This window comes from Armigeres subalbatus, chromosome 2 (genome assembly GCF_024139115.2).
Source record: "Armigeres subalbatus isolate Guangzhou_Male chromosome 2, GZ_Asu_2, whole genome shotgun sequence".
In the NCBI taxonomy this organism is placed as follows: Eukaryota; Metazoa; Arthropoda; class Insecta; order Diptera; family Culicidae; genus Armigeres; species Armigeres subalbatus.
Window position 1 is genome coordinate 299,196,758 of NC_085140.1, and position 23,922 is coordinate 299,220,679.

General features: G+C 40.6%; 1 protein-coding gene across 8 annotated transcripts in view; it reads right to left on the reverse strand.

Annotated features, from left to right (window-relative positions):
- Nucleotides 1-23,922, reverse strand: part of LOC134212475 (arginine kinase Lit v 2.0101) — a 122,563-nt gene that overhangs the window by 1,994 nt on the left and 96,647 nt on the right. For 5 of the 8 annotated variants that reach the window (XM_062690373.1, XM_062690376.1, XM_062690375.1 and 2 more), the window contains 5 exons: nucleotides 22,729-23,841; nucleotides 21,856-22,194; nucleotides 21,263-21,409; nucleotides 18,633-18,786; nucleotides 2,830-2,987 (listed from right to left, as the gene is read on the reverse strand). In XM_062690373.1, the coding sequence (XP_062546357.1) occupies nucleotides 2,830-2,987; nucleotides 18,633-18,786; nucleotides 21,263-21,409; nucleotides 21,856-22,194; nucleotides 22,729-23,841 (1,911 nt within the window). Of the gene's footprint in view, nucleotides 1-2,829; nucleotides 2,988-3,049; nucleotides 3,123-18,632; nucleotides 18,787-21,262; nucleotides 21,410-21,855; nucleotides 22,195-22,728; nucleotides 23,842-23,922 lie in introns of those variants that run through there. The other 3 variants (XM_062690378.1, XM_062690379.1, XM_062690380.1) reach the window with 3 other exon arrangements.

Genomic DNA, 23,922 nt, shown 5'->3' on the forward strand with positions numbered 1-23,922 from the left:
GCTATATTTTGCCATGAAATCATGTTCTTGTATTACAAATACACCGGCATTGTGGATCAATAACTGCTGCGCCCCGGGACATGCATTAATAATCGGTATATAGGTTGTGGTAGACACTCAAACGCGTGGGAACCTTAAAAGTATTTTCAATGGTATATACAGAAATTGTTTAAAAAATGACATTATACATTATACTAGAGGATATTTTATCGTATACTGATTTAACAGTAAATTTAAATATTTTTTAGTTTTCTACTCGTAGCTGTTTTTTTTATCACCATGCGAGGTTTGGGTCAAATTACCTGCGAGGTTTCTAAGCCGAGTCACCATTTTTGCATACGTATATCATGAAGGGCCCTCCTTAGCCTAGCGTTAAGACGCGCGGCTACAAAGCAAGACCATGCTGAGGGTGGCTGGGTTCGATTCCTGGTACCGGTCTAGGCAATTTTGGTTAGCAAATTGTCTCGACTTCCCTGGGTATAAAAGTATCATTGTGTTAGCCTTATGATATACGAATGCAATAAAGGAGAAGAAGAAGATATCATGGAGCTATAACGATGATACTTTTTAAATGTTTTGAGACCAGACCGGGAATCAAACCCTGTCATCTTCAGCATGGTCTTATTCCGCATCCACGCATCTAACCGCAGCAGATCTTTATATTTATCTACTAGGAGGAGCTACTAATTATGAGCTGACATAAAGTGGCGCTGGATGGCACGAGAAAGAAATTACACTGGGTTGCTATTTACGCGGTGGGGCCCTCCTTAGCCGTGCGGTAAGACGCTGGATTATTTGTCATGTGTTTACTCAATGCTTTATTAAATCCAAAGTCCAAAAACAAGCAAAAGCGACCCCTGTGTAGACCATATAAGTGTTGTTATACACCCATAAGCCGCCAAAACTGGAAAGCTGAATAAATATAATTAATATTTTAAAAGACACTTTTGCTATGATCTTTTTCTATGAATATAAGCCTAAATAACGATTCTAAAGATAGTTCGACATATTAACGTTTGCATTGAAAAATGGACAAAAAATGCCGATTTTTCATATGTTTACCTTCAACCACACTGGCGAAACTACATCAACCATAGCTATATCAGTCGAACTCTAACCGTGATGACAAACGTTCAGAAGTGTGCACGTTCAAAAAACGGCACCTCGCCGCCTCGAAAACGGACATCGTGCGGCACGTTGTGGACGCCGTATACGCCCGGTCCGGCATCTACTACATCTTCGCACTATTAGACTGCAATCAGAGCATCGAAAGAAAACCCGGTTCAGGACGTACGACGACCCTGAGCGACAAGAAGCTTCAAAGGAAGCTAAAGAGGAAGACCGAGGAAAATGTGGCTACATCACTGCGTGTGCTTGGCCGGGAGGTCGGTGTAACCGGCCAAACAGTGAAAAAGTACCTTGCGAACATGAGCATGAGAAATTTATCAAAGGCAATTATCAATTATATTATTTTATCACCATCCAAAAAAAAGTCCATTTTTTATGCAAACGTTAATCCTTCTAGTACAAGGGAAGTTGATAAGATAGAGGGTTAGTTGAGCAAGATCGATCAACTTATACAAACTATTAACTACAAATTCTAAATAAGACAAGGGAAGTCTAAATAACACGTCAGTTCAGTTATAGCATTGTTCACTCAGTATACCATACCATTGTTCCCTCATATTTACCATGTTTAAGATGACCGTAACAAGACTAGACCTAAAATTGTGTAGGTTTATTGAAATTTGTATCAAGATAATAGATAGAAATGTAGGAAAAACCGAAATTTTCTACATTTTGAGGAAACATCTGACACTTTGTCAGGCAGAACCAGGGTAGAAATATTTCACAGTCAATGCAGTGAAAAACATTGATCTCAGTATAATCTGTAGTCGCCTTCTTCGCCGCCGTGGTGAGTGCGACTGGGTGCAGCCGAAAAATCATTTCCAACACCGACCGGTCAATTTCGCATTCAGCCACTCACAAGTCGCTCTGACAGGCTGCTCAGTTCGCGCCTTACCGCATGACTGTGAGTGGCCCATTTAAACGCGTGGTGATTTTTTTCAATTTGCTGGGTGAATGTGTACATTTTGCTGTGGTAAATTTCATCTTCGCGGCGCAGTGGGTGATGTGAGTTCTGTTGTTCACTTTTCTGCCTCTCCGGGAATGTGAGGTTGATTTCAAAGCAGGAAGAAAATAAAAACATGATGTAAAAAAACATCACCTTCATCCAGTGCTGCCGAAAATTTACAACCCTGGGCAGAACACACAAGAGGGTCTGACCTACAATGTACTACGCGTCCCCACGCACTGTCCATACCAAAATGCAGTTAGACCGACGCGTGGTGCATTATTCCCCAAGAGCTCCCAGCTAAAAAGGCGTTTTGCCTCATGACATTTCCGGCAACAAAATATCACCACTTTTTATTAATGTGAATAATAGCAGTATGATTAAAATTTTCTACATGACATCAGCTAGCTATATTGTTTAACTGTTGCATAAGGCAAAAATTCCCATGAAAATCGTTATAGCTAAGATATTATACAGTATATTGCTCCTCCTTCCTCTACTGAAGTTGAAATCTTTTGGTAATTGTATTCACCTAATAGGTCATTTAAAAAATCTTGTTCCGGGCCAGTCTAATGTGTATACGAATCATACAGGTTGAAACATGACGCTTTGGTTCTTCAAAGAACCAGTGCTGGTGAAACCAAGCCGGGTTACCAATCTCTATGCATTCCCATGGACACACCACATACTGACTGACAACCGTAACTATCGCATAGATTGAATTTTAATATTGCATTATGTGAAAGTGTACTCACGTTATCTTCAACCTTTGGATTCGCCCCCAGATGAGCCAGCAAATTATAGAAATGACCGTTGTCCTTCAGCGTTGCGGCATAGTGCAGCGGTGTGCGCCCGTTGTTGTCCGTAGCGCTGGTCGTTTCCGGAAAACGACCCGCCAAGTATCGCACGATACCTGAAATTAGTAACAATTAGATGCTGAATATGGCAAAATCTTGGCAACAGTTGAATGTGTACTATTAATATCCTTCAAGTTTAACTGAGCCAAGCTCATCTTGGCACGGCAACCTTCTTCACTAAAACACTGGCAGATATTGAAACCGCCCAACTATGCCGGGCAGCAGTTGGGTCTTATTTATATGATCGTATTTACCCACCAGCGATGGAAGTAGTATATAGAAACAAGCAGTTCTATAGAAACAATTTAGACGCCTGCATACCGACCAACGTCCTAACAGTTATCACAGAGTTCTTGCTTTGGTCGGTATTGGTAATGTGTGTCAACTCATTAAATTGTAATAGCCCATCGAACGAGGACGTCCTTGATAACTTTACACTGATGGATATTTAAGTCGCAGTCGATGACGATTCGTTCGTACATAGGCGTGCGTGATGCGTCGTTTGCATACCATGCTATTGCAGGGCTGGTAGCAAGTCACTTTTTAGTGACTTGGTCACTATTTTGAGCCTAGTCACTAAAAGTCACTATTTGCATCCAAAAGTCACTAAAGTCACTATTTTTCGGAAAATGGTCACTAAAGTCACTATTTTCGCACCACCGTTTGCAAAAAAAAAGTTGAAAATAAAAATCATATGTACCTACCATTATCATCAACCAAATCAAATGTAAATCTGTTAGCAAAAAATATAAAGTTTGAGAAATTGCTCCAAGGCCGTCTTATGAAAGGCAGAGTGGGTTCGAACCAGGACTTCGGGATCGAGAGGCCTGTATGCAGACCACACAGCAAAGCTTGGGCTTACGTTTAGGCAACTCCTTTTATAAAGCGCAGGATTGTTACGACTACGCGGATTTCGCGATTTTCGCGGATTTAATGCGGATTTACATAACGGTTTTGAGGCTTCGCGCGGATTTAGTTTTGGGTAGAAATTTAATAAATAAGGAGCGTCCCAACAAACATTGGAAGCTAATAAAGCGCTTATTAAACCAAAAGTAGTCTTCTTCAGCTTGAAAACTAGCTTATTCTGCTAAAATTGTTTGTTGGGGTAGGCTTTTGTTTTCGATAGAAAAATGTCGTTGAGAAGGGACTCCACATTTAATGTCTATGCTTACTCAATTTTTTTATATTTCCAAGCCATTATTGAATGCATTATACTCTTGAGCACTCGTTAAACAAGCATTATAAGGGTAAGTACTTCACTTGCTGTCATTTTTCATCGTTTCTGAATATCAATTTATTCTCACGTCAAATTTGAAATAATTCCGAGATATTTCTTAGTTTCTGATTGATTACCCCTCTACGACGAACCACGCAGCATGATATTGCGGCGTAGCACCACACTAGAATTCGGAAGTCGGGACATCCGAACCGAACTTTCTTCCGAAGTTTTATCTGTCAAACTAATTGATGTGTTGTTTAGCGCATTATTAGGCGAATCCAGCGTACTACTTCCTATGTTGGGTAAGTTGCCGGTATGTATCTGGAGAAAAATCCAGCTTCGTTATAAAAAGCTTCCTAACTTTGTTTCTCTTGGAGGAACTTTCACTGTAATTTCTGTAAAAAATCTTTGTGTAAAATTCCGTAAAAATTCCGCCTTGAATTTGGAAAATAATTTTTGGAAGGTTTTACTTAGGAATTCCCAAAAGGATTTCTACCGGAATTCATGAAAAAATCCGCTTGTATTTGAAGAAGATTTTTTTTCAGGGATTCGCGGAGAAGTTTTTACAATAATTGACGTGCAGCTCCCGCAGAAATTCCTGAAAGACAGCAGGAATGTCTACAAAATATTCTGCCTTAAATTTGTGGTATGAAAGAATTTCCGGAAGTTTTTGTGCTGACATTCGCCATCGGATTTCTGTAGGAATTTCCGTTTGAACTCCTGGAGAAAGCTTTCACAAGAATTTTCCGCACAATTTCTGAAAAAAAAATCTTCACATTTTCCGCACAATTTCTGAAAAAAAAAATCCTAGAAATTTCCACAAGGTTTACCACAAAAAAACAACTTCCGCTGAAATTTCGGAAGAAAAAATTCAGAGCAATTTCTGCATCAAATTCAAGATTTTGGATTACATTGGATCATTAGGCGTGGTAAAATTCATGTTATAAACGAGTTCTGGTTAATGTTTTTAATAAAACCGAGATCAGGGTCTCGAAAAAACTGTCTTGCAGCTGAATCATTGGGAATATATTTTGACGAGACAATATTTTTTGAACGGTAGTAAAAGACAGCGCAAAATTTGTTATATTTCATTCTGCCTTTTTCATACACAAACTGCAGTTTCACGAAAAACTTCGAGCTCATGTTAAACTTCATTACCACAATGCTGTAGAACTTGCTTTACCCGTGACGCTGGCTGACTAAATAACATTACGTGGTGTGTTACGGAATAAGGTTTACCATGGTCATATTGCTAGCCTCTGGATGTCCCAACTTATACCTTCCTCAATATCCAACTTCGTGGTATTTATGATGGTGTCGCCAAGTCGGTTGCCCCCTGCTAAGATCCATCCTCTCCCTAGTTACGGTGAAGATGCACAAGGCCAGCAGTAGTAATCCTCATGCTATTGTAATTTTTGTCTTTTCTTGATTTCTGATAGCATTCTAATAAGGATTTAAAAAAAACATGATATCCCTAGTTTCCGATCTACTACGAGTTACACAGTGACAATACGAATGCACCTCAGCTCATGCAAAAGTCACTATTTGGTCACTTTTTCTGCTTCTGAAAGTCACTATTTGGTCACTTTTTTCGTCATCGTTGGTCACTAAGTCACTATTTTGACCGGCATTTATCGCTACCAGCCCTGCTATTGTGAAATAAACCGATTATTTTCTGAAACCAAACTTTGTCTCATTAGTATAGTTTGGGTGATGTTCGAAAGTCCGTTAGAAAGCCTCGTTACTGATTTTCATATTCAATTGCTTTTGCCTCATGGCAGAGAGTGTCATAACCGTCAGGCCCGAAATATTATAGTAAGTTAAAAAACAAATCCTTTTCAACAAGGAAAATACCTGTCCTGTAACATTAATATCTTCACCCTAGCCATGACGTGGGATAAAGCCTGTCCACGTTAAATTTCGGACACTAAGACAATGTGTAATTGATTTGTAGCCATTTTATAAGTTTGGACAAGAATGCAAACACGCTGAAAGAATCACATAAAGTGGAAAGATTCAGCTGTCATAAAAATTGATCTTCTTAGTGATTCGTGAAAATTTTCAAAAATCGCATTGGATGATGGGTGTCCGAAATTTAACGTGGACAGGCTTTAGTTCGACAGTGGGCTTTGTTCAATGTCTATAAAAAGCTGGCTGTATCTATGGTAAATTGATGATATAAAGTAAATTGATTGATTAAGAGAGCATGAAAGCACAACGGCCCGTTTTAGGCACTACATGTATTCTGTGTACTTTAGTTGATGAAAATCATGGATACTAAGCATAGGGGAAGTGCGGGTAGCACGCCCATAGGGGACAAAACGCGCCACCCTTGAATAAGGCTAAACATCCCCATTGTGATTATTTTCAATAGTCTATACGATAAAGCAATGGAAAATATTGATATTGGATACATACATTTCATGATTGTACTCTAATTATATATGAAAATCTCGAAAAATTAACTATTTTTGCATGTTTTGATGCAATTTTGGCTCGGTGGCATTTAGTCTTTCTATCACTGTTATACATTCATAAATTAAAAATTAAGCCATGAGCCATGATGCTTACTCGTATTCTTTATGTTCCACACGAAATCGTCGTCAAAATGGGTCTTAATACGATTTTATGGGCCCTCGAACTTCTGAGGTCGGTGTGGGGCAGTACGCCCATGCTCATTTCGTATGACCGAAGCAGCTGAAACATTCGGTTAATTGCTTTAATGTAAGCAATGAAAATGAAAGTAAGCATTAGACTGGAACCCAGCGGGACATCGCAGCAGAGGCAGATAGCGACGAAGCCTCAATAAAGAAATAAAAGAAGTCGACCGAAATCTAACCTGGCAACAGGTTAAAGCGATAGCCGGGTAATGCTCAGGATGGAGGTCTTTCAAGTCGGCCCTTTGCACCACCGGAGGTGTACAGGATCCATAAGTAAGTAAGTAAAAATGAAAATGAAAATCAGTACGATGGGCACATGCGCGTTTTAACCCATCCACTGGCGCATCCCGAGCAAAGACTGAAATCAAATCGAAATCAAAATTTGCTGTCATGATGTCAATTATTTGATTACTCCAGTTGATCTCGTTTTGTATGGATTAACGGTTAACACAGCAGAAATGAGTGAATATTTTTACCTGTGAAATCATACTGAAAACACATTTTTGCTGTCAATGAAATCAACATGATTACTACATTTAATATCATAAGATTTTTAATTTGATTTCAAAATGAGTATTCAATTAGATTATTTTTATGAGCATTCATAACAACAACAGCATATTTTGTTTGTAGATTGCCTTTAATTTTCGTAAAACACACTTTAGATAATCGACAGCATAATTTGATGTAAAGCTCCTATCATTATGATCACTAAGGGTCGATTTCTTCACCTCCACTTAGTGCTTAAACCAGGTTTAAGCGTATGGGTAAGCACCGCTTAAGAGTTAAGCGGAGGTGAAGAAATTGGCCCTAAGGAATGCATATTGAAAACATGTTGCTTTATAAATTTGTATTAACTAACAATTGACAACAAATTATGTTTTCAATATAATCTCAACAGCAGAGCTTAATATCAATTTGCTCTCATTTTGTTAACCGACTTTGCTCGGGATCTCACCCCACATGGCTTCAAAATCATTTTTTGTGGGTGCTTTTTAAAAATCAAATTTATGAACAATAAAATGATAAATTAGATAACTGTCATCGGAAATCAGTAGCAGATAAGCTGTTCTTCAGTTTGCGCTGGTGAAAACTGGCTGAACTGGTGGTTTTCATGGATAAAAACGGCATTTTCCTTAACGTGGGCGTCCTACCCTCAGTTCCCCTACCACGAAATACTATTGCGGGACATTAAACAATAACACTAAACATTGTAATTCTTAGAGTTGGTTAACCCTTAACCAAAGCAGTCTTTGCTGCTCAGAGCGCATTAGCCTAAGTCTTGGTGTTGCATGGGACGCTAAACAGACTTGATACGACAACCCCACCGGCGCAAAAAAGGCTACGCAGGCCCAAGAGGGCGTATAAAATCAACCATGACGAACGTCAAAAGAGATAATATGATTCAATACAATCGCAACGAGCTACGTAATAAATACCTACAAACTTATTTTTTAACGGGAACTCGGCAAAATGATAAATTTTTACCGAGATTCGCACAGCCATGCCCCAGCAAACATGTTTTTTGCCGAGATTACTATCGTTACTAGATAGCTGAAAACCAGCTAACAAACGACATTTTTTTTGCCGGAATATCAGTTTTCATTTTTGCTGGCGCACAGCTGTGCGGATTTTTGCTGAGCTGCAGAAATAAAAACTGAGTGTGTATACCTATGATGGTCGCACACTCCGTGTTGGTCGGAGCAAAGCGAAGGTACAGTCACATAGTACAGTCATAGGTGGCTCGTTGTTGGACCGCCAATCGCCAGTCTTCCTGCACACCGACCGCACACGTACATTCCTGGATTGCAAACAGTTATCGAATGCGATTGCGGGGTCTACTCCGCAGCCGACGTCCTCTTCCAAGTTCTCTGCTAAACACTTTTCACTTTTGCTGATCTCTCTTCCGGTATCCATTGCCAGCACACTGTAATTTGCCGTATTTGATCAGCCTGCCTGCCTTTCATGTGTTTGTGCCATCCGCCATTTTTCACCACGCTACGAAATATTGAACGCAATACTTATTGCTCCAAGATTCCGAGAACTTGATAGTCTGCATCCTTTAACGTCCATGCTTCATGACCATATAGGGCCAACGGCCGAATCAACTATGTGTTCAGAGGTAATTTTGTTCGTGTTGTCTATGCAAACCGTAGAAAGCCCTATTTGCAGCCGCAACACGAGTGTACCAACACCGTTTAGATTGTCACGTTCTCTGCCAGCCACCAGGTGCTTAGTTTTGACAGAGTTTATGATCAGTCCTATTCTTCTAGTCTCCCGTTTAAAAGGCACGAAAGTCTCTTCCACTGCTCTGCGATCTACACCAATGATGTCGATGTCATCCGTAAAACCAAGGACTGTAAGACTTGTTGATGATAATTAGTTTCTTTGCACACCAGAGCTTTGAATTGCACCTTCCAGAGCTATGTATGTTGCATAACAGGGCATCGCCCTGCTTCAATCCATCTAACGTTACGATCGAATCGGATGTCCCACCGGATATTCTGACGTTCAATTTGGAACCATCAAGCATCACACGAATCAGCCGATTAAGCTTATTCCGTTTCACTGAGTTCGCAAGTTTTATTTCCATAATTTATCAAGGATTTGTCGCAGATTAAACATCCGCCGACAAGGGTCTCCGCAAACGGACGCAGTCTGTTAAACAGAATTGGGGAATCTTCTGGCTCTATATTCCATCTGGAACTTGACTTGCTTTTCAACTTACTATTCTATTAGCATTTCCTCATTTATTTATTGAAAGCTTTTCTATGCCCGCCATTGCATGAGTGTGTATCTTGTGTGGCAAGTACAATGGATACACAATTCCCAGGACGTAGAGAATGTTTCCAACCCGAAAACATACTAGACCGCACCGAGAATCGAACTCGCCATCTCCGGATTAGTAATTCTACGCCTTTGCTCACAGGGCTACTGGAGACCCCATTGAGGAGTGTCATACATAGATAATAAGGACAATCGAGTATGTGCCATTTTTTGTAGATAGGACATACGCAGGCCTGGTAGCGGGTCACTTTTTAGTGACTTGGTCACTTTTTTCGGGCAAGTCACTTAAAAGTCTCTTTTTTCGACCACAAGTCACTAAAGTCACTATTTTCAACTATTTTGAAACTATTTTTTTGAATTTTTTTTAAATAAAGTCTTATGTATCCGTCGGATGATGTTTTGATCATGGCGGAAATGAAATTACGAATCTTGGAAAAATGATCGCTCAGAAACTTCGCCAGCCATTCAACTCGCTGCTCTTATTCGCATTTCACTAGTAGCTATAACTAAAAATGTTTTACGTCACAATTTTTAAATTGGTATACAATCATGCAAGCAGGAGACCTGCCGATTTAGATTTTGTTTTAAAGCTTAAACTTTATGCAGTAGGGGAAGGTGGGAAGACGTAATTTCTTGGGAGACTTAATTCTCCGCTATTTTACCGAGAACTATACCGCCGTGAATCGCATATCTGTCCCATATTTGCTGGGTTTCCTATTCATATGGGACAAATATGTGATTCACGGCAGTATAGTAGTATTGTTGTAGCGTATTTTTATTATAGATCCTCTAGACAAATGATCGTTATGTGGCGAGTTATTTTTTTGATTGACAACCTTATTTACTCTATTATTTACTGTGTTGTGTCCCTCTTAAAGATGTTTTTAAGTGGCCACGTAAAATTGCTAAATGATCTTCACTGATAAAAATGCCAACATCCCACCACATTTTCAGGATAATTGGATTTTGCGTTGTTGCCACAATATGAGGAGACTTGATCCTTGAGACTTGAGAAGTTTGGCAAAAAATATTCAAGAAAATATAAATTGTTCTCAAGCGGCTATTTTTTTTGTAGATGTGACAGATGTAATGAAGGGTTTGCTCTAAAAAAATAGTTTCCCCAATTTTGAAGAATGCATGCGCTATCAAATTCCATAGCAAAAATCGTTCATGAATAACCACAGCAAGTTGGAAAATCTGCGTATTTTGGAGGAAAATTATTTAAAAATTCGGAAAGCATGATCCTGCCGGTCGTGCGTTCAATCCCAGGCTCGTTGTACCTGAATCGTCATAATTATTGTTTCGTTATACAAATTACGAAAAAAAAGATTCTCTCAAAGTCACTATTTTGAACGGCATCGGTCGCTACTGGCCCTGCATATGTGGCCATCAAGCCAGCTCGAAGGCATTTCTTCTCCCTCCCAAATCATTTCAATTGCTTGGTGGTTTTTATCGTTCAGCTGGTCACTTCCAGCTTTTAGAAGCTGATCGGAGTAGATTTTTTGGCCCTCGCAAGGTCCTCGCATCTATGACATCTGAGAAATGCCGCCGTCCACCGAAACATGATTTGAGAAGGCGTATCACCGTTTGGGTGTCTCCAGGAGTGCTTCCGAATATTCTTGCGTGCAAAATAGGTGCTACAGAAAGTCATTCCTCTGGCTGCGGTAGAATTGATTAGCCTCAGGCCGTTGTCATTGGTTTTTGCGTGGAGTTTCTCCTTTCCAATGACTGGGCGAAAGAACTCCTCCCCTTTTCCCACATTTCACGTCGTGTTTTGGGCATTCTCCGTAGGTCTTGTCTAGATGCTCATAGAATTTGTCCTTCACATCATCGGGTTTGTCGTTGGTTGGTGCGTATGTAGCATTGGTCAAGCTGTAGTTGAAGAGCTTGCCCTTAATTCTCAACACCCAGATGCGATCCCTTACCGGCAATCATCTAATCATTCAACGCTGTTGCTAATCAAGCACTACGAAACCAACTCCTTGTTCCGCCTTCTCGTCGCCACTGTAGTAGATGTGATACTGTCTGTTCCCGAAAAAATACACCGTGAACTCGTTAGTTCACGAATTCATGAACGCTTTTTTTTGCGTGTGCCCCCTCCACCTTCGCCTCACCTTCACCTTTTGATACTCTCGAGCAAGGAGAACAATTCGTGCAGGTTCCAGCAGGGTCCTAACGTTCCAAATACCGAGTTTCCAATCAGTTTTCGTTAAACATTGCCGTGTCCTTTGTCGATTGCTCAATCCAGTATTTTCGTTTACATTTTCGGGGTTGATTGTTGGTTTTTCAGTATGCAGTCTCACCAGGGTTGCAATACCTAGCCACGTGATAAAGCTACCACGCTACCACGTGAATAGCTGTCGTGACACTGTAATTCTTATTCAGTCGCCCGCTACGGGTCATACGCTGCTCTGGGCCGCCCCTAACAGGAGGAACACTCGCTCACGCAGGCTTGATTAAAGTTACCAACTCCATGATTAGGCTAGTGTGCTTTGAGCGGCATACGGTCGTTTTGATAAGGCCTGCTTTTGCGGACATATGCAGCTTTTTATAGAAGTTCAACAGTGCCAAGGCTACACTACCAGCCAACTACGCAACTTTTAATTAGCGGTCTATTGTCATCGGCAGACCCGTGGAAGCATGAGAATTGGAACTTGTGAAGACCAGGGCTATGTTTGTCGCCTCTTCCTAGTCAACTCGTCATTCGTAGCCCAATCTAACTACTATCTACACTAATATTTACATAACAAAAATTTGATAAACTAATCGCAGGCTGATCCGAATGCAAGCAACAAATCCTAAACTTTTCCTTAACTCACCAAAGCGATCCTGTAAGGTTTTTATCCCGGTCTTACTGTGGACCTCAGATGTGCTTGTCCTGGGTGGGGTGTCCATGAACATCCGCAGGAATTTGTTTTGGACCCGTTGAAATTTCAGGTGAAGAGTTTTTGCACAGCTCTCCCAGACCAGCATGTTGTATTCGATCACAAAAAGGATGATTTGCTTGTAGACAGCAAGATTATTTTTCAGGGACAATGACGACCGGCGGTTGATCAAAGGGTACAGCAGTTTCAACAAAACGTTACACTTTGTCACCGTCTTGTCAACCTGTTGTCAAAAAATAATCTTGCTTATTTCACAGGCATGCCATTGCCATGTTTTGAGAATTTAGAGTTGGGGGGAAATGATCAGTTGGCTCCTCGCCGCGTTGTTGATACAACGTGAGGTGAGATACTCTGTCAGGGCATCCAGGTCTTATTGAAATTTTGCCACAAGTGCTCTGATCGCCCTCGGGTCTCCAGTAGCCTTGCGAGCAAAGGCGTAGAATTGCCAATTCGGAGACGGCGCCTATTCTCTATTCCTTTCTGCTTTTTCAGGAATTTCTCCACTAGTTCATTCAGGCTTTTGTTCGAAGTTTCCTTTTGGAATTCCTCCGCAAGTTCTTGCAGGCATTTATTCGAAGTTCTTTCCGGAATTCCTCCGGATGTTCCTCCAGAAATTCCTTTAGAACTTCCTCCAGGAGTTCCTTCTCAGGAAGTTCCTCCAGGAATTCCTCCGTAAGTTCCTTCAGGAATTTCTCAGAAAGTTCCTCCAGGAATTTCTCAGAAAGTTCCTCCAGGAATTCCTCAAGAAGTTCCTTCAGGAATTCCTCCGGCTGTTCCTCCAAGAATTACTCCGGTGGTTCCTCAAGAAATTCCTCCGGTGGCTTCTACAGGAATTCCTTCGGTGGTTCCTCCAGGAATTCCTCCGTAAGTTCCTCCAGGAATACCTTCAGAAGTCCTAGAGGAACTTCCGGAGAAATTTCTGGAGGAACTTCCGGAGGAATTTATGGAGAAACTTTCAAAGGAATTCCTGGGATTCCAGAGATATTCTTGGAAGAAATTTCGTAGAAACTCTTGGAAGAATTTCCAGATGATTTTTTGGAAAAAAATATGAAGAAAAGCCTGAAATATTGTTTAAATGCATTGCTGGAAGAATTCGCAACCTGGAAGAATAATAAGAATTCTTTGAAGAATTTCCGTATGATTTTTTTTTGAAGAACTACTTAAATAAAATAAAATTTAAAAAATAATTAATGGGGCAATTTTCGAACAAATTGCAAATAAATTATCGAAGGCCCATAACATTTCCGTTTAAAACAAAATCTCCTGGGATTACTGAAAAAAGACCTAAGGGAATTTAAATATAATGCAAATGTAGACAAATATCATAGACAATAAAAACCCCGTAAAACGGAGTTTGATGTGCATTCTTTATTAAGGTGGTTATTCAACAAAGCCACAAATCGGCCATCTTGGAAACCACGTGCTTTTTCTAGTGATTCTTCGAGAGCACGAATTGAAAGAACCACAACGCCCATGGGGATGAAACATCCGTAGATCGTTTGCTTACTCATGCTAAACAATCGACTTTAATTTCAGCATTGTACGAAAATTATTACGCTAGATTTGAACTTTTGATGTTACGAGTAGAAAACCTTGTGGTGAATTTGAAATTCACCACATGGCTTGATTGTATAATCACCTTAAATGCACAAACAGTTTCGTTTTTACTCTGATATGCAGTTGTATTGGTGAACCTGGTGCGAAACCGTGAAACAACACAGTGCGAACCCGACAGCTTTGGGGTTGGAACTAGTGCAAACTACAGTGACTATAATAACAGTGTCGTCAAGTGTCAGAATTGGAACAGAATCGTCTGTCAGTTCCATACAAATGCGCGTTCCAAACGAGCAGGAGACCTGTCAAACGTGTCACATGACGTTACTCTTCTTATAGGACTCTAGTGCGAACCTAGTTAGGTTGGAACTTTTTAAAAACGAATTCGACATTAGATTTTAGTATTTTGGTCAATTTTCAGAACGGTTTAGCACCGTCTGGAACAGCACGGATTATTTGAAACATCGATGTTTCTGAACGCTGGAACTTCCTGCGAGAGACATTCCGCAATCGAAGCAAATCTTTGGTGAATGCAAATCTATGCATGGTTAGGGTGTTGCTTATCTGCCAAGCTGTCGGTACATATCGCTCCCTGGCCACTGAGATCGCGTCCTCGATGGAACTCAACTGCCGGTCGATTGTTTCAGGCGTTTCTGTCCGCGCCTCGTAGTCGGCGTTGGAGTCAACACACTATCGAAACCGCTGCCAGTTCACTCGATTGTAGTTTCGTCGGAACTACTGATAGCGACTAACCGGGGAGCCTACTTCCGCCTTCCGATGATTAATCGCCAGTTTTGGCTTGATTTTGGCAGGAATGGTAACTTCACCACCGATGGCCTCGATGACACTCAGCTGGAAGCATTGGCAGCAGTCGACAGTTAATGTTGAAGCGAAGGGCGATGGTCACACTACCTCCCCTGGTTGGCCAGTCAAGTCTCACTATGCAAAAGTCCGGGATGTAGATGCTCACCTCCGGTTTTAGGTGCGTTTCGGTGATGAACGCCACGTCTATTTCCTTCTCCTTCAGGAAATTCTTCAGATCAATGGTTTTGCTCTTGAGTGAGCAAGCGTTCCAGTTGACCAGGCCCTTCCTAGCAGCCATTTTCATGCCTAGAGTGAAGACCTGGTTGAATCGAGTGTTGACACCACGCAGTCGAGTGGCAAGCTGCGAGAAGTTCGGCATCAGTTGCTCCGAGGTGTAGAGCGGAGCAGATTCTTCCGGTGGGACACTTTCGTTCTCCGGCTATCGACGGAATCCGAGAGAAGAGAGTGGGGGCCATTCGCTGAAGGATTGAGCCGGTGGTACTGGAGCTTGAACCGACGCAACTGTCAGGTAAGAGGATTGGAATCGCTTGACGAGGAGCCGTGACGGCCGATGAGTTCATACCGTTGATTGCAGGAACACGGTTATTTTTCGGCAGGGTCCTGGTGGCAGCTTCTTCCGGATTTCCAGAACTCCGCCTGCTTTGAACAGTTTTTGATGATGGCCCGATGTTTGTTGCCACAGTTGGCAAACCTGGGATTGGCCACCTCCATCATGTGTCACTTATCGGTCGGGTGGGGTTCGCCACACTTGCAGCGCGAGTTCATGTGGCAATTCCGGGAGCCATGACCGAAGTTGAAACAGTTGGTGCATTGTGTTACGTCATGGTGCCGGTATCGCTCCCAGTCGACGACTGTGTCGAGCTTAGTCGATTGGTATATATACTCAATCCAGTTGAAACCCGAAATTGGGGGCTAGCGAAGTTGGATTTTTCTCACAATCCGTACGTTAAACCTAACTTCGGAAGTGGTGCGCTGAATAGCGCTTCGCGATATGAAAACAGCGCACCACTTCCGAAGTTAGGTTTAACGTACGGATTGATCCTTACGTTAAACCTAACTTCGGAAGTGGTGCGCTGTTTTCATATCGCGAAGCGCTATTCAGCGCACCACTTCCGAAGTTAGGTTTAACGTACGGATTGTGAGAAAAATCCAACATCGCTATACCCCCATTCCGGTTTTCAACTGGATTGAGAAAATAACACAAAGAGTCGCTGAGCCTTTTATCACAAACAAACACACATAACACTTCAATTCAATTCATCGTACATGAATTATTTTGGGCGATTCCCTCACTAGAGGCGCTAGCAGTCAACCACTCTAGTATTTGACGCTCGAAATACCAAATTAAGCAAAACTGAACTGATATACATATTTTTAATTTTGTTGAAAACTTGGTTGGTTATACTATCGTTAAATGTTATCTGTATATTTAATTCATATCGGCAGTATTTTCATTCGTCGAGAGGGTTCCTAGTACCGGCCCCTTTTTGTGGTACCGGTACTACGGTACTGAAAAAGTCCAGTACCGGTAGTACCGGGAAAATACCGGTACTAGAGTATTTTTTATTGATGTTGGATTTTGATCTGAATAATTTGCTCCTTTTACCTTAAATTAAGAATGACTTAGATATACGTTCAGTCATGTGTGGTATTCTGTTTTCCGCGAGCGGTAATGGCCGCCTAAATTGGATTAGTTTTATATTTGGCATTCTGTCCAAAATAGTAAATAAGAAGGTGTTGATGAAGTAGATCCACACGAAAAATATTTTAGTTACAAGATAAAGATTGTCGTTTCGGTTCCCCTTGTTCTGCTGTCCGAAACATATTGGATATATAGTTTTCAGTGATGAACTTAATAAAAAAAATGTTGGGTACTGAACTGTCAAATCGTATGGATTTTTCCTCCATTTGGAATAGTTAGCACATCATGTCATCCCGCAGGCAAATTGGTGTCCATTACATTGATGAAAATTAGAAAATCGCCCGTATTCCCGCTATTTCCGGTACCGGTACTACCGGTACCACAACCCTAGTCACTCGAGACGCCACACAGTGCAATACTTTCCTGTTTTAACGCGAATTATTTTACTATCAAAACACATAAAAATAAACAAACGGTAGAGGATGTGCACCGGTTTTGGCCAACTTAGTGCCTAATTTGGCCAACCCTGGAAAATACATATTTTTCCAATATAATCGATCAGTTGAAATCAGCGTTGAACCGTGAGGGATATATCTTTTGATGGAACTAATAAAACCCTCGCGAATTGCTTTATTTTTGGAGTTATTCGCAAAATTGGCCAAAACCGGTACAGCTCCCCTATTGAGTTATTGTTATTTTCCAGGGGGAGAAAGCGGAGCACTGAATCCCTACCCCAACATGTGCGACATCTGGATTTGGTTCTAAACTGTAAACAACAGTGTTAATTCTCTACCACCTTTTTGTTATGGCGAGGCAATTTTTATGCACACTTTTGTTTTCGATATTTTATCAAAATTAAACACTCAATCATGCAGCAATATAACGATATGGTATGCTTGAGATACCTGTTTGATTATAGCGGCTCGAAAAAAAATTTATTTACAGTAACTAACAGAATATAAATATGTTCGCATTAACGTTTGCGCCCTAACACCGGTTCTAAGCTCGATGCAGAGTACACGAGCTTTGTTCGCCAGTGACAGGCGTATGAGGCCCTTGTTATTTTCACTTTTCGATAGCCATCATGAATCAGATAAAAATAAACAATGTGTCACCCAAGATTTTTTTATGTACAGGTTATCCGACTTCGTCAGTAGATGGGAATAACCAGCGCGGGGGGGAAACATACATTTTCAGTGCAAAACGTAAACAAACGAGCATAAATTCCATACAAAAATCCAAGATGGCTGAGTTGGGGATATTGTCGGATAACCTGTACATAAAAAAATCTTGGTGTCACCATAGCAGCATGACATACCATGATCAAGCAAACGCGTTTCAAGAAAAGATATTTTAGTTACTAGATAAAGATTGTCGCTTCGGTTCCCTTTGTTCTGCTGTCCGAAACATGTGTGGTACATTCCTGTCAAATCGTATGGATTTTCCTTCTTTGACATTTAGCTCCCCTATCCTCGCCAGCAAAAGGTGTTCCGGATCCGGACAGCGACGACAGCGACCATCTTTATCTAGTAACTAAAATATCTTTTGTTTCAAGGCTTTGCTTTCAGAAGTGGAGCGTCAAACGCAACTCGATTCGAGTAGATTGTTCAACAGATGGCGCTAGTATTTCAATGGTTCTTTGATGACGATATTTTGTGATTTTCACTAAGAGGTGCGTCTGTTTGTCTGTGCTTTTATCAAAAAATCGTCTTTGAACTGAGCATATAGCCCTTTCATTACATCTTGGTGTACGAGGAAGGTAAAACTTGTTGGAATTTGTTTTGGCCAAATTTCGTATTTTCCGACCATTTATTGTGTAGTGATTCATTTGTTTAACAATAAATCTAGCACAAACAAGCAAGCTCACAAAGCTGTGCTACGCTGCCGAGCTTGATAATAATAGACTACTTTTATAGCTCCACATGTGCTGAGGTAAACATAATTTCCCGTGCGTCAAGGGAAGGTAAATTTTACTCAATCCGTCACCACCGTGATTGAGAACAAACACACATGTTCTACCTGGCTGGTGTTGCGTGGGAATGGTACCACGAAGTTATGTGTACAACAACAAAAAAGACTCAAACAAAGAGATTATATGCTAAATCGGAACAAGAATAGAAATAATTCACCTGAGTGTCCGAAGATGGTGGCCACGTGCAGGGGTGTGGCACCGTGCGGTGAAATGGAGTCCTTGGCTGTGGCAAACTTCCGTCGGTCCAGCGCCGATTGGAGATCGCGTAGACTGCCCTCTCGAGCCGCAACGTGAACCCGACGAATTTTGTTCTGCAATGGAAGTTTGAAAATCAAAAATTTAAAAATTATTTACATCTTGACGAAAGATATGACATGTGTCTTTAATTTGAATAAATTGGCAAAAAACAATTTCGTGTGATTTGGTACGTTATGTTGGAAATTTTCTCAACTTCTCTGGGCATAAAAGCATCATCGTGGTAGCGCCACCCCCTGAAATGAGATGTAGTTCTTGAAGCCGTCTACCGATTGGGTGGCGCTAGTGTTGCCTTTCCTATTTTAAGCTTCATACTTCATACTGCCGCGAGAGCATTGGCGATTGGCGCTTTGATATTGCATGAAGATGAATAAGCAGAAAGATGATAATTAAAATATTCACACTAGAAACCAAACGCAGGAATTTTTGAAACTCTTCTCAAAAATATAGAAGCAATTTAATTAGAAACGGTAAGCGGTACGGGGTTAGGCTTGTTTTCAACTGCACAATAAACACAATATTTCAATTTCAATTTTTACTCTGTGATATCATACTTAATACACAGTATGAGAAAAGTCCAACCCCGTACTGTTTACCGTTTTTAATTAGATTGCCTTTAGAATTTCAGAGATATCTTTGTATGTTTTCTCGTGCGAAAACTTTTAATATATTTTCTTTCTGCTTCTTCTTCTTCATGCAACATCAAAGCGCCAATTAATCACGTCGAGAATCACGCAACAATGCAATACATCTCGTTGAATATAATTTAACAATACAACACATGACGCTTACGCATCCGACTTCGACATTCTGACTTCGTGTGTTTATTGCTTAACCGGCAATGTTTACATCCAGCACCATGTTGCAGCACCATGTTTTCGGCTTCAGGCGAGTTGTTCGTGGATGACAGCCGTTTCATGGGGGTGGGTAGCGCATGATGTATGTATATATGCAAAAATGGTAATTTGTCCGTGAAACCTCCTAGTTAATGACTGTTGAAGTGCATTATGAACGAGCTGCGAGGCGGCAATATTCTAGTGGGGGATGTAATCCCAATTAGAATAAGCAGTATCGTGGTTTTCATTACTTTTTGAACTTTTTTGACGGACGGAAGAGCTAGATCAAGATTTTTTTATGTACAGGTTATCCGACTTGTCAATATCCCCAACTCAGCCATCTTGGATTTTTGTATGGAATTTATGCTCGTTTGTTTACGTTTTGCACTGAAAATGTATGTTTCCCCCCCGCGCTGGTTATTCCCATCTACTGACGAAGTCCAATAACCTGTACATAAAAAAATCTTGAGCTAGATAGCATAACTATCATTCCTACATCCTTCACACCTCGGAAATCAGTATAATAAAATAGTCATGTTTGAGGATCAGAATCTCGATTCCTAGCGATTAGATTGAATTTCGATTTTATCTCCCATGTAAAAATTACCTGCTTTTTAAAAATGTTAGCTATTTGCACATCTACTACTAGCTAAATCTTACAATTCTCGCGTATAGGATCATAGGGGCGTAACTTTATTGATCGATTTATCATGATCGATTTAATATTTCATTAATAACGTAATTGTCAACCGTCTAAGACGAGTTTAGCACTCTCCATTTATTTCCACTACGTTTTGTTATCTTTGCAGATACGTATTTCGACCTCAACTGTGAGGTCGTCTTCCGTCACAGTTGAGGTCGAAATACGTATCTGCAAAGATACCAAAACGTAGTGGAATTAAATGGAGAGTGCTAAACTCGTCTTAGACGGTTGAATACATTTCACTAAAAAGAGCTTGAAATATTTTTTCTGAACTTAACTGATTCAAAAGCTACGACCATGATTGTTGCTACTGGTGCATAATGCAACCATCCTTTATCATCCCAAAACATTAAAATAAGAAGAAAATATCGACGAAGAGAAATCGATCAATGCAGTTACGCCCCTATGATTCTAAGCGCGAGAATTATAGTATTAATTCTTGGCATATTCAATTCTGCAAGGTTTTGATACAAGAAATGGAAGCTTTTCATACAGCTACTGTATTGAAATAATTAAAAATAATATAAAATTTCAATACAATAATTGTATTAATATCTTAAGAATTGTATATGCCAAAACTTTATACAGTTTCTGTAAGGTTCTTATGCAGAACTGTATTAAAATCTGCCATCCATTGGTTGGGTGCATGCATGTTGACATCTATCTGTTAAATCTGGGAGGATGAAAAACTTCCACGGCTTCCTATGCCCAATCTACAAACGAGATCACAGACGGAATACGCCACTTGCACCTTCTGTGTGCACACTGTTTTCACGCATATGCAGGCTGATATCCTTTAAGAAGTCCTTCTTCGGCGAACAACAAGCACAAATAATTGATTTATTCGCTTCTTGGTGAAAATTTGTTTAGCTAATAAACTGATATTTGTTATTCAGAAGGTAAGTAGCATTCCGATAAACTAGACATTCAACATATAGCAATGTATGCAAATAGAGTATAAAACTTTTCCATTAAACAAACGTTTAGACTCACCATATAGGAAGGCACATTGTCTAGAAATGCTTGAATTTCCGGCTGTTCCGAGCGCCGCCCCAGCAGCTTGCCACCGTCTCCATTCAGCACGATTACCGCCAGCTGTTCCATATCACCACTCTCGATCGTCTCCTGGATCGACTGCCCCTGCAAGATAGAGATAGATTGTGTGGCATTCGTGTTTTCCTGAATCACTGTAGATTTTGGTATTATGTTAGTGTTCTGAGGTGTAGAAAATGTGTCGAAAATAGGAAGAATTTTTTTCAAAACAAAAACTGAATGTGAAATAAAACTTGTTGGAATTAATTCTGAACGTTCAAGTGATAGATTTTGGAAATTTGTACATTCAAAAAGTGGCAAGCATAGATAGAATTTGGAACCATTCGAACACAGTTTATGTTCCGGAAGTAACCGAAATGGGGAAAAAGTGCATTTTGAATGAAATAATATATACAAAAATACTTCCTGCTTATGACAGTGACCAAAACTGATTCGACACCAAAACCTTAAAAACTCATTTTAATACAGAGATTGGATGTGAGGGAGGAGTATTGATGTCGAAGAGGCTGAGCTACTTAAAATAGAAACATTACATTGAAGGAATCTAAGTCTCCGGATGGTCGTCCGCTGTGCAGTTGGCCTCCATCCGGTTCACCCTCAACTGTGCCGTTGATCTCAAGGGCCGGACTGGGCGAATCAACGTTTTCCTGTTGCTCGTCGTTATTGGTGCTGTCGGTGGAAGTCTCTTCAGTCGTGTTTGCACTTTGGTCAATTTTTATCAGCACTGGAGTTGTCTCTTTTTGCCGGGCGGTTGAGTCAGTATCAATAGGAGCTTTATCGATTGCTACCCCGTCATGGGTATCATTCTGTGTCCCATTTCCGCCGCCGTTGTCGTTGACTTCATTAAATTGACCGTTCTCATCGGGTCCAGCCTAAATAATAACGATTAATTGGTATTTAAAAGCAAGAGTGTCAAATAAGAGAAAGAAAACAAGATAATTAGACACAAGTTCTCAATAAAAGCTAGGTTTTCAGGCTAGAGATGCAGCAATTGATAAGACAGACAAAAATGCTTCATATTATATTTGAACATTGAACAAACACAGATACAAACACTAATATATGCTATTCTCTCTTGCTAAGCGTACTGCTCTTATTGACATTCTCGACTTCCAAAAGTAGGTGTCTTGTCTACACGTTCATTTACACAAAAAAGTAGGTTAGTTACTTCCAAAGAGAGGAGAAAACTTTAATAGGTATCAATAATTCAACGGTCAATGTTTCTAATGATGCTAGGGTATGGTATGCGTTGCTAGTCAAAAAACAATGGACAACATTAATTGCTGATAGGACACGCTATAAGTAGATTGATAGGGGTAGTCAAAATCATTCCATAGTCAAAAAATAACGATTCTTCGTTCATTGAAGTTGCGTGGAACTGAAGCCAAAGATTATAGACTTTATACCTCATCGCCATTCTTGTAATGAACGATTTGAACATCAGCTTGATTGGAATCGTCGTTGGAGTCACCGTCTTCTTCATTGTCGGCGGTGCGGCTCTTCTGCGAAATGGCGGATTTAGCCGAGGGTCGCCGTTCTACAACCGAAGTGGCTGAAACGTTTCTTACGGTAGAACTCGAATGAGTCCGAGACGAGTTGGATTGTTCATTACGGCTTGCAGTTGTCGAAGGCCTTGAGCCGGCTTTATTGGTACCATTATCATTTTCTACTTCATCCACATCATTATTATTTCCATCGTTACTAGATCCAGCAGATTTGGCCTTACTAGACACTGCAGAGGTTGATTTTGCCGATTGTCGTCGAGAGGATGTTGATTTTGCTGATTTAGGTTTTCCATTGTCTTCGCCATTCAAGCCACTTACAGGTCTAGATGAAGTCACTTCATTGATTATAGTTTCAGTAATCCTTTCGGATTGTGCTGAAGATTGTCTGCTTTTTGTATCGCTGATGTTCCCATTCGCATCCAGCATGTTGGATTTTGCTGAAATTTCGCGGGAAGATTTCTCATTCCCGGTTTGGGATATTGCTGACAATTGACGAGACTTAGCTGAAATTCGACTAGCATTATCATAATCTACTGACACACCTCCATCAGCATCTACTGATGGGTCTTCAACATCGTCATCAGGTCTATTCAAGCTATCTTGCTCAAGTTCTTCAGACTCTTCATTTTCCTTTGATGGATTACTTTCCAAACTATCATTCGTGAGCTCACCGGTTCCCTGCGCTTCTTCTCTGTTTTCATCGCTCATCTTCTCATCTACTAAATTCGTTTTTTCTTCTTTTAGTGCATCTTCTTCGTTATTTTTATCATTCATTTTATCATTTTCGGACAACCCATTCTCATTGATGTCTACCTTGTTCTCGGTTTCATCCTCATTGCGTTCCACTTCTTGATCCTGAGCAGGTCCATTTGGTTGATCTTCTACATCATCGCCCGCATTACCATTTTCTCCAGGATCGTTCTCTGATTCCTTCAAATCGACAGCATCCACCTGATTGCCACCATCAGCATCAGTAGCTTCATTTTCGGTTACCGAATCCCCTGATTCAGTTGTCTGAAAAGCAAACAAATTGAACACGTATGGTTCCCTGTGATTCTGACTGTATTTAGTAACGATACACTTTGTGTGTTATTA